We start from the raw sequence: 11,303 nt of genomic DNA, 5'->3' as shown, positions 1-11,303 counted from the left end.
ACAGGCTCAGGGGTGATCTGATGGCCACCTATAAGTTTATCAGGGGTGACCACCAGGATCTGGGGGAACGTTTGTTCAACAGAGAGCCCCAAGGGATGACGAGGTCGAACAGTCATAAACTACTACAAAACCGTTTCAGGCTGGACATAAGGAAGAATTTCTTTACTGTCCGAGCCCCCAAGGTCTGGAACAACCTGCCATCGGAGGTGGTTCCAGCACCTACATTGAACACCTTCAGGAGCAAATTGGATGCTTATCTTGCTGGGATCCTATGACCCCAGCTGACTTCCTGCCCTTTGGGCAGGGGGCTGGACTCGATGATTTTCCGAGGTCCCTTCCAGCCCTAATGTCTATGAAGTCTGTGAAAAAAAATAAAGAGGATGTGGCAAAAGGGGACAGGACTAGGAGCAATGGCTTCAAACTGCAGCAGCCAAAATTTAGATTGGAGATTAGGAAAAACTTTTTGCTTATGAGAGTGGCCAAGCATTAGAACAGGGTACCAAGAGAAGTTGTGAACTCTCCATCCCTGGATAGTTTCAAGAGCAGGTTGAGCAGACACTTGGCTGGGTTGGTTAGTCAGGAATGATCCTGCCTTGAGCAGGGGGCTAGAACAGACAACCTCATGAGGTCCCTTCCACCCCTGCTTTGCTATGAAAATAGTCACTTCATTCAGAAATGACAACAATACTATCATATTTACTCAATTTCAAGATGAGGTTTTTTCCCCCATATAACAGAGGGAAACGCCCCTCATCTTGGAACTGAGTACAAGACAACAAAGGGAAGGTGACTGCTTAGGCTGTGGCTCCAGCCCCAAACCCAGATCAGTGCCAGGGCTGCATTTGCTGCCAGCCCCCCTGCTGCTTCAGCCCCCAAACTCCTTCCTCCCTGCAGCCTCTGCTCCCAACCCAAGCCCCACCACACCCTTGGGCCTCCATCTGCCCACTCTGAAGCCTCCCTGCTGCCAGCATAGTGAAAGGTCAGATCAATTGTCCTTGTAGACAAGAGTGTGAGAATGGGATTAACAAGGGGATGACAATATTTAAACTAAACACACAAACAACAAGAAACAGGAGCAGGAGGGATCCTATACCTAGAATGTCAGACTATGGTGCTTATCGGGTCATGCAGCCTGTGTCATTGTTGGCAACCTGGGTTCCACTACAATAGTGTGCTGCTCCCAAGTGCCTCTCTCTCACATTCTACAAATGAGGTTCTTTCTCTTCAAGTGGGATTCTGTATATGGAACAGAAAGATACTTTGCTATGTTAGGGACCCATCAAAGTTGTCAAAAACAAACGGTCACAAGCAATTCCAATGCTGTAATTCATGCACATGTAACTTACCATATTTTATCGCATTTAACACCCCCACCTCCTCCTATTTCTGGAAGGCCCCAATAAGGAAAAAATACCTTACTTTAGAATATAGTCTGGGGTCTTCAGGGCTGTGGGCAACGGGGCAGAGCCCAATCTGGAGCACCAGCATTAGGGCCATGCAGCAGGCCTTGACCTGGCACACAGTCTCCAACTCCATGTACAGAAACAGACTCAGGGCACCAGGTCCAACCTGGCACACAGCTCCGGAACCAGCATGTGGAGTTCAACCCACGGAACAGCCCTGCATGCTGGCCTGATCCAGCATGTGGTTGGTGAGTGAAGCACCCTACAAATCCATAAATTTGGTGCGGGGGGGCACATAGAGCAGCAGTAGTGTTAGTTGTCACGGTTCCCAGAGTTATAGAAATTAAAGCTGCCATTGCTGTGCCCATCCCCAACCCTGTGATCAAATTTCTAGACTCATGGAGACCCCTTTTTCTCACATATAATACACACCCCAATTTTCCCCAGCAGGTTTTGGGGGAAAAGGTGTGGGTTAGATATGAGAAAATATGTTATTAACTGAATAAATCCTGTGCAAAAATGACATGTGCTTAAAGATGCTGGCAAATAACTTAGCTCTTGTGCCAAGGAACTTGCAATCTAAAGGCCTGATCCAAGCTCTAGTGAAGTCAACAAAAGAACTTATTAACTTCTATGGATCCAAACCAAGCTCTAAAGAGTTTATTACAGGTCCTCATGAATGATTTAGTGGGTATAATGAAAGATTCTGCTTCAATATTTTAGTGTACTGAATGCTAACAGGATTATATCCATCTTATTTAGGAGTTATGCAATATACTTACCCTAATATAACAAGTGCGTAGAAAGGGAAGACAAAATCTTAAAAAGCTGACATGCAGAACAGGCCAATGTGAATCTGGAAGCAGCTGAAGTTCATATTTATTCAATTCAAAATAGAAAAGGCAAAGCCTCCCTTGCCTACCCTGGAGAATTCCCGCTAAGCAAAACTATATATGAATTTTTATGTTCCTTTTTTCACCATCCTACTGAGATGTACTGGCAAAAAATGGGGAGTTAGTGACTACATTGTGTCTCAGCCTTGGAAAGGGAAGTATTTTAACATGAAGTCCCAAATCAATGCTTTGAAAAAGACCAATACGTTGTCAGAAGACTTAAGATGTCCTCCTCACTGAGCTCATGAGTCAGCAAAAATCTAGTCAGAAAAAGAGGGTTAACTATGCCATCACTAGTTCACAAAGTCTATATGCATATTCACAAAAGAATAAGAGTAGATAATTATTTTCTGTGCAGGCAATCTATGGCATAATACCTGGTCATGCAGCAATCACAGGGGTGTGATTGCTCCCCCTTCTCTCCCCTCACACACATTTTGCATAGGTGTTATTCCACTGACTTCAGTGGATGTACTCCAGATGTACACTGGGGTGCATCCTCACAAGCGCACACGTGTGGCTTGTGGTGCTGCAAACCCATCCGTGGTGCCACAAACTGCACATATTCACCATGCTGCCAATTTGCAGTGAGGCAGGGGGTTTTTTGACACCAGAACATCTAGGAAAACAGAGCAGTGCATGTGGCTGCAGCATATGCCACCTGGAACTGGAGCTTAGCCAGCCAGAGCCACGTTCCCACTTCCAGCCAGGCTCCACGTGCCCAGACTGCCTCTGCTGAAGTCCCAGGAGGTCCCCAGGACCTCGGGCAAGGCTGCTGGGGCTAGGTTAGGTGCTTGTTACCTCCTTACCCTACCCAAGAAAATCTGCCGCAAGCCACAGTGCATATGCAAGAACATGCTTGGGGACAAGTAGCAGTGGCACAAATATGTGCAGCTGCTATCTGTCCCCAGGGAAACTCACATTCCCATTCATGGGATGTGCCTTGGGGTAGCAAGAGCACTTTGCAAAGTTCACATCCAGTCTTCCTGGCTAGGGACAGACATTACACATAAACCAGTTTAAATTATCAGAATCTGGTTTAAACCTGTAACAGAACAGATGTTCAGTGTATATACCAGTTTAAAAATGACTGAAACCAGTTTGAGATAAGCCTGGGTGAATGTAGTATCAGACTTAACTGATTTGGGTCAAACCAGTTTATGCAATGTCTGTCCCAAACACCTTGCTGTTTTACGATAGACTGGACTCCCCCAGCATCCCAGCATGCTCTCTGGGCTGGGTGGGGCTCTCTGCTCCACAGCAGAGATGGCCCCTGCCGTCTGCTCTGTGGCTGCAGCTCGGCACAGACTACAGGCATCTTTCCTCCCCCCCTCCCCTGTCCCCTCTGCCTTACAGACACCTCTCAGCATTAGCTAACAGACCATATGCTGGCTGTGGTCCCTGCTGTGGCAAACGGGACAAAGGAAGAATCAACAGCTGGTAATATCCCTCTGTTGTTTTCTTAATGAGGTGATAAACACTGAGTTAGGGCTGATAAACACTGTTATCAATTCCCTGCTGAGCTGTTCAGAAGGCAGGACACCCCTCCCTAAACAAAGTGTCTTGCCAGGGCCTGGCCACCACTCTCCTCCCGCTCCCCATCAGCAATGTGCAAGGGAAAGGAGGGCTTCTCTAGTGCCCCCTGGTTTCTAGCCTAAGTCACTGCAGGCATGTGCCTGTATGTCTGGCATGTCTGTACAGTTACAAAGTGATTTAGCATAGCCAGGTTAGACTAGCCTACAAAGATTGAATCAATTCAGGCTCAGGCTTTTTGAATGTCTGCCCCTAGCCCCTATGTCTATCAGTGTTATTTTCCATGGGTCTGATACTCATTTTCATTAAGATTCCTCTCTATTACTCCAACAGTGTAAATAGGTCTTAAAGGGAACCAGTTTATCATAAGTCCCAAAGTAATGGGCAGAACCTGGCACGTAGGTAGGAGATCAGGTTTCAAGCAGGGTGTAAAGAGCACTTCCAATACTTCAAATCAGAGCCCTTGCATACAGTGCCAGTTCCTTGGAGTACCCAACAACTACCAAAGTTCTCTATTGCATATGCTTCCACCAAATGACACCAAAGTGCCAAAAAATGCAACATAGGTGCATCCTACTTACTTCCACCCTCACACCATCAGTAGGAAAACACCTAGGCTGGCTCTATGCCACTGGTGGATCCCCCTTGAAATGGAGTAATCCTCATAGGGTTGGCCACAATGCTTCTACAGGCAGATTCCACAGAAGATGCAGTGCAAAATAACTACATTAAGCCCTGAGGATCAAGCTCATTTTTATTTTTAATCAAATCAAATAAAAAAAGGTTCAGAAGTTCAGATTCCCAACCAGGAATCTTAAAAGAGGATTGATTTTCAGAATGTGCTGAGCTTCTGAATATCAGGCACCCCAAAGGCATTTCTTGCTGGACACTTCAAAAACGAAGGCATCCAAAATGATCACTCATTTTTTAAAACCTTTTCCCATGTGATAACAAACAAAGCCTATCCACTGAATATCAGTTATTGCACTTCACACAGACAGAGATTGATATCCTGCCTTTCACTTTTTAAGCAGACAAACAGGACCAAATAGAGGACACAAATAATATTGGGAAATGTTATTTGGACAATTCTTAGGAAACATCATGTAATCCAATTAGTTTTCTTCCTCCCTCCCCTCCTACCTTCAGGATAGATTATGCCATGAGGACTCTGATTATGTAATCCAGTTTACATGACCAATTTTCACATAAACTGTAGCTTTTGAAAACTTCTCATTAACAGCAGGACTCTAATCGGTACCTGGTTCTCAGGAATAGATGAGAGTTTAGAATACTGCCTCCAAGCAAAGCATTTTAAGTCCTGCATTTTGGATCAGAGAGAGCTGCAGAAATAAGCCTACGTGCAATTACAGCAAGGTGAGGGGGGCTTCCCTCCCCCCCCCACAAACTGCAAAAACAACAAACAGACAAAAAAAAAAAGTACACATCCAGTGTTTGTTCTCGTTTCAATCAGCTCCTTTCACACTGCGGCTTACTATTATTCCTTCTCCATCGCAATCATCCAGCATTTCCTGAATCAAACTGAGAAGCTAAAAGCTACAAAAAAAAATCAATGACAACAACTGGGAACTCACTTGGAAAGGCTGCTTAAGTTCTGTATGCAGTGCGAGCGGCTGATCATGTCTGAAGTGTATGAATCAGTGCAAACTGCTGCCAGCTTCAGTGAGCAAATGGACGGATGAGCAGGGCGTGGAATGAGATAGTAAAAATGTCATTATCCTTTTAGGCATGTGAGATTCATTGGATGGTCTTTCCACTCTACAGGTTAACTATTTGGTTGGCCTCTTAGCTTCTGAGATGGCAGTCTGAATTTGATTAATGTCAGGCTCATTGTCTATCCTGTCTCCTCCACCCCGCCTTCTCTCCACACTGTGATCATATGATTCAGAAATGTTTTTGCTGTTGTTGTTACTGTATTCTCTCTGATATATCCCCTTCATGATGTTTTGGCTTTTTACTTAAAGTTTCAACATGCTATGGGTTTCCCAGCTGCTAGATAAAAGATATCATCAGTAAAACAAATGCCAGTTTTTCATGGAGTTTTCACAAAATAATACTTTTGTTTCCATGCACTATCTGAGCCCAGAGGAGTCAGAATGAGATGCACAGTACAAAAGGGTGTGATTATTCACAAGTATCTGCTTGCAGGAGAATCACACAACTCAGTAGAGTTTGCATGCGGGGAGAGGAATGAATATAAAACAGTGGTCCATGAAAGGGTCCTCCATCCTCTGGAAATCACTGTATAAATACATAAAAACAGTCACACCCAGGCCAGTCCCTCAAAGATCAATGTGAATAAGACTACCAAAAAAGCCAGAGGTCAGTTTCCATGTGGGAACAAATACTGAGAGATGTGAAGCAGCTGCAATCCCCAGTGAAGGCAAGAGTTTGACCATATTTTTTCCCAGAGATGACTAAAGCACTTGTCAGAAAAAACAGGACTGCAGTGAAATCTAAACATTCCAACAAATGCACTTACTTTGAGATACCATCATCAACCATGAGTTCACATGCTCAGTTCTCACAACCCTCTGAGCTAGCACAGTATGCAGTGTGAGAACATACTGAAACAAGCTTACTGTGTAGTGCCACTATATCCCAGGCTCTGAGCTTGTTAAACTGTATAAATTACAAGAGTAGGTGTGCGCAGTGCTTGGATGGAAAATCCACTTGGTGCTTCAGGAAGCAGTCAGGTTTATTCAATAAGTGGCACCCTGGCACCCTTACTTTTGAGTTAGCATGAAGAAACTCCTTTCTGCTAAAGCTAGCAAAAAAACACTCTTGCGTATGGGGCACAGAATTAACGTTCTCATTGTCAACAAGTATTAAAACATCCCCAACACTTTTCATAAGAGAAGGGTATTAATCTGTGTTCAGATCAAACTTCAAATGCAACATCATCATAATTTACCTCTAAAATCCTCCCTTTTTAATGGCATAATATTAATTGTGCAAAACAGCTGCTGTATTCTACCTCATAAAAGGTTGAGCCACTGATAACATAAGACACTGGCTCAAACTTTCTGCATACTTAAGGCAACATCTGTCACCATGGAAACTGGTAGAGCAGATTTCCTCAACAGAGCTACACCCATTCATACCTTGGGGAGATAAAGACACTGATTCCCTGTGCATGAGCTCATGCACAAAACCCTGACTTATCCGTCCATTGGCTCTTACATGTGGCAGATGCACTTGACATTGTGAACCACAATGTACAATATTTCATAATGACATGGTGGGGTTAGGAAAGTAGTAGCTCAGCCTACCATCCATTCCACTTTCTTCCATAACCTCCTCTGATCTACTGTGGACATTAGGATCCTGAGAAAAAGGGAAAGATGGGCAGGGAATGTGAATATGCAGTCTTTTTCAAAGAACTATGGTTACAGGCAAGTAACTTTTATTTGTTCCAAGTGTCTTCAGTACTTTCCTGATCATGGGGTTAGCAAAGTAGAATTCCTTCCTTTGGAAGGGGCCTAATTAAATACATTGTAATACTCCTTTATCATATTGTGCATCTGATCAGATGCCAGAATGAAGGAATAATGTTTTGTGAAAATGCAAATGGAGCTTGACAGACTTCTAATATGGGAATAGTCTGAGATACGCCCTGGATTCATAGTGTGGCCATCACAGAGGACAGTCCGGTTGTCTTCTGTCCTCTATTGATATGAAACCAGATGCCTTTATGTGCTCTACTTTTCTCTTTGAGATATCATTGGTAGAGCTTTGTTTTATGTAGTGTTCCAGCAGGACTGCTACTGCTGTAACCATTTTTTAATCACTTCCTCCTGAAAGAAAACTTCTATCTGTCTGTACAAAGAGGAGTGAACGAAACAAGGTAGTTCTAGTGAAGGATAATTCGCTTGCATTTTTTTAGGAAAATTTTTGTTTCTGTCTTCAGCAGTTTGGGATTTTTAAAGTGTATGGCCACTTAGTGTAATGACATTAATTCTATTGTCTTCAAGAGAAAACTAGAGGACATAAAGGCATCCAATAGAGGACAGAGGACAGAGTAGTAGAAAACCAGAACGGTCCTCTATGATGGCCACCCTACCCTGGAAACAGACTTAGTTTTAACTGAGTGAGCAGCACCAAGCCCTTCTGGGGAAGAAACAAACACATGTCTATCGCACTCTTCAATCCAGAGGGCAACTCATATAGAAAGGCACAGCAATGTGACTGCCTGCCCTTTACACTTTTCCCTATAAGAGGCAATTACTATAGGGGACTTTTTTGTAATAGAAGGTTTATTCTATTATGTTCAAGGCATGTGGTTTAACATCCCCTGGATGAGTAAAAGTGAGGCCTATGGAAAAATAAGGGCAAGTTTATGGATTATTTAAAATGGAATTCTGTTACCACCTTGGGAAGACATTTCAGGTGTGGCTGAAGGATCACTGACATCCTATAAGGATCCTATAAGGATTTTGTAAAATCCTATAAGGGGAAGGTCTCCTATTTTGCTCACTCAAGTGAATATAACAGCATCAACAAAAGCCACCCTAACTGAAAGACTGCTTAGAAGAGAAGCTTCATAAAGTAAGTATTAAACCAAGGTCTTAGTTCTCTAACCAGATGACAGAAGTTTATTAGCTGTAATATGGTTAAGAGATTCCAGAAAGAGTTAAATTCTCTCTTTCATTAGATGAAGATTAAAAAAAGGGGAAAAAAAGAACGCACAGAGGATATAGGAGTCTCAAGGGTTTCAAATGAAGCAAGTGCTCCAGCATGAACTGAATAAAAACTGAAGCTGGCTAGATATCTTTATTAGGCAATCGCAAGCAGAACTTTCTGCACATAAGACTGGAACACACACAAGTTGGCTGTTTCCTGGAGGTTACCAGAATTTCCTGTGCTTATTCCACAGGGATAGTTTCATGTATTTCAAAGTCCCATGCCATCGAGTGGAGAGTCTGGCTCCAGATGGCAAATCCAATTGCTTTGGTGGGTCAGGAGGCTTGGAATTTCAGGAAGACAGGGATAATCCCTTGTGATGAGTCTGCAGTAGATCTGAGAAATGCTGCTGCCAAACCAAGGCTGGAGTAAGCAGAATAACTTCAGGCTTTGCTGTCTTGATTTTCCTAAAAACTCTGTGAGTGAGAGGAAATGGGTGGAGCACACAGATACGGTTTACCCCCTCACCTAGAAGAAACACATACACTACCGACTGGCTGTCTGCTCCTGCTCTAGAGAAAAGCCTGTAACATTTGGTTTGTGGCTAATAGATCTCTCTCTCTGGATACCCCACAGGGAGAAGATGTCACTCGCTACTGAGTTCTTGAGTGATGATTCATGCTAATCATGTAAATCTGCGCCAGTATATGCCTTTGCCTGCCCAGTAGAGATTTATAGGAGAAATTTGGTGCACTATACCCTGGTTTCACAGAGCTATGGCCTCTTTGACACAGATGGCTGAAATAGCTGCCTGTGCACATGAGATATTACTTTAATACTGCTGGGAACTACTTGAACCACTCCATCATTTTGATGAGGGAACAAGGACTTATTACGGCTAATTCTACAACACTAAAATGGCATATTTTTCCTCCACCCAGAAATTCCAATCAGCACAATTTGTCAAATTCTTTTAGCAAGTTCTCCAGTCCAGACTGGAAGCCTCCCAGGAGACTGTGGATAACAAAGCTGGATGAACAAATGCAACTGCTTTGAGGACACTGCATTACTAAGTCCAATTTCATATTTGCTATATACTGTTTTGCTAGTAACTGTTGTACAGGCTTCATTTTTAGGTGTGCAGATGAAGCTACATCCATGGCAATGAGATCATAAGGTCTATCTGCCTAAGGAAAAAGAGCATTGTTTTATGCTACTGCTGTAACCATTTTTTAATAACTTCCTCCTGAAAGAAAAGTTCTGTCTATCTGTACAAAGAGGAGTGAATAAAACACGATAGTTCTAGTGAAGGATAATTCACTTGCATGTTTTTGGGAGAATGTTTCTTTCTGTCTTCAGCAATTTTCAATTTTTAAAGTGTATGGCCACTTAGTGTAATGACATTAATTCTATTGTCTTGCAAAACAGACAGATATAGCCACACACTGGTTGTACTTCCCATCCTGCCAATACTCCTATCATAATCCGTACATGAGGGAAAACTACCTTGAAGTACAATAACTTGTTAAATAAAAAGATTTAAAAAAGGGGTGGTACATATTTTCTTAGAGATGCCTGAGGAAAGTTCATATGTTCTGGGGGGCATTGGGGCTTTTAATATAGCTAAGGAAATGTGTTGAGCCTTTTGTGTGTGTGTATGGGTTTGGTTTTGTCTTTGTATATTTTTTCTTTCCATGTGAAAAAAAAAAACAAGGCCCACTACCTTATGCATCTTTCTTTTAGCTCTAAGCATCAAGAACAAAGTATCTGTGCTACATGAGGTCTGGAACCAGTAACCTTGTGATATAGCCTTTGCCATGTATAGCTGCACAGCCCTGAGTATTACAAGAGCTCCTTTGAACATCAAGATGCAGAACTGGAAGTGCTGGATTCTGCAGCGTATTCTCTCAAAGAATGGCTCTTTCAGTAGAGGTTGATACTTGTGAGGCCAAATATTTATTCTCGGTTGGTTCTGATGTCAAAGGATTCATAGGCACTGGCACATTGAGATTGCTTCCAGTCATGGAAGTTGACCCCTAAGCCAGGAGCTTGCCAGTCTTGTTAACCTATTATTTTAGAAGGGCTAGAGCTGAATTTTTTCCCAATGCTTACAGACCCCTTCATGTCAAAGCCAAAGGCTTAGTATTTCCCACATCACAGCTAGAGCTCTTTTCTGGATGTGAGGTGAAGGGACTGCAAGCAGAACAATGAGAAGACAAATGGACTCTCCCCCAGCAAGTTAAATAATGTATTGGCACATTGAAAGCACACAAAGTGGCAGGGCAAGAGGCATGCCTCTTGGAACCTAGTTTTTTGCACTCTACTGTGACATAATGGAATCCATGATTTACTCCAGGGCACTCTATCAAGAAACAAGAAAAAGAGGGAGCTAATTAAACCCTAGTGGAAGAAGCAGGGGCACTGGGAATGATCCATCCCAATTAGTCCAGGTCAAATAATCCTGGGAAATTCCTTATCTATTTACTACAGTGACAGAAGGAACTGCAACTTGATGTCATCTTCTTTGAACTTGCCCAAACTGCAAGGGAGGATTGGGTCAGGAGAGTCTTCCAACAGGCCCAGCTACTAGCAAGCTTCTACCAGTGCAAACTGCAGCATCTTAGCATCCTAAGAGAGGGGAATATTCAGAGGACACTTAAAGATCCATCAAAATTTACCTCGCCCCCCCCCCTTTTTTTTGGCCACTTCTACAAGCAGAGGGCTTCAGTGATAGTTGACTGCTGAGAAGCAAAATTCCTATTAAATTTCATATATTTAGCTGAATTAAATTGAAATTTCCTGTGTTTTATGCAGTGTCAGAGAGGTATTC

The 11,303-nt window shown here is 43.0% G+C and overlaps 1 protein-coding gene across 7 annotated transcripts in view; it reads right to left on the bottom strand.

Moving 5' to 3' along the window:
- The window catches only part of CALD1 (caldesmon 1), a 369,831-nt gene that overhangs the window by 79,764 nt on the left and 278,764 nt on the right, over positions 1-11,303 (bottom strand). The window contains exon 1 of one of the 7 annotated variants that reach the window (XM_019515579.1): positions 5,425-5,486. The exons of the other annotated variants lie outside the window; for them this stretch is intronic. Within the exon in view, the coding sequence (XP_019371124.1) occupies positions 5,425-5,471 (47 nt within the window). The 5' untranslated portion in view covers positions 5,472-5,486. Of the gene's footprint in view, positions 1-5,424; positions 5,487-11,303 lie in introns of those variants that run through there. 7 annotated transcript variants of the gene reach the window in all.

This window comes from Gavialis gangeticus, unplaced genomic scaffold (genome assembly GCF_001723915.1).
Source record: "Gavialis gangeticus isolate Ggan-Ray unplaced genomic scaffold, GavGan_comp1, whole genome shotgun sequence".
Lineage (NCBI taxonomy): Eukaryota > Metazoa > Chordata > Crocodylia > Gavialidae > Gavialis > Gavialis gangeticus.
This window is presented reverse-complemented; position numbering and strand designations above follow the sequence as displayed.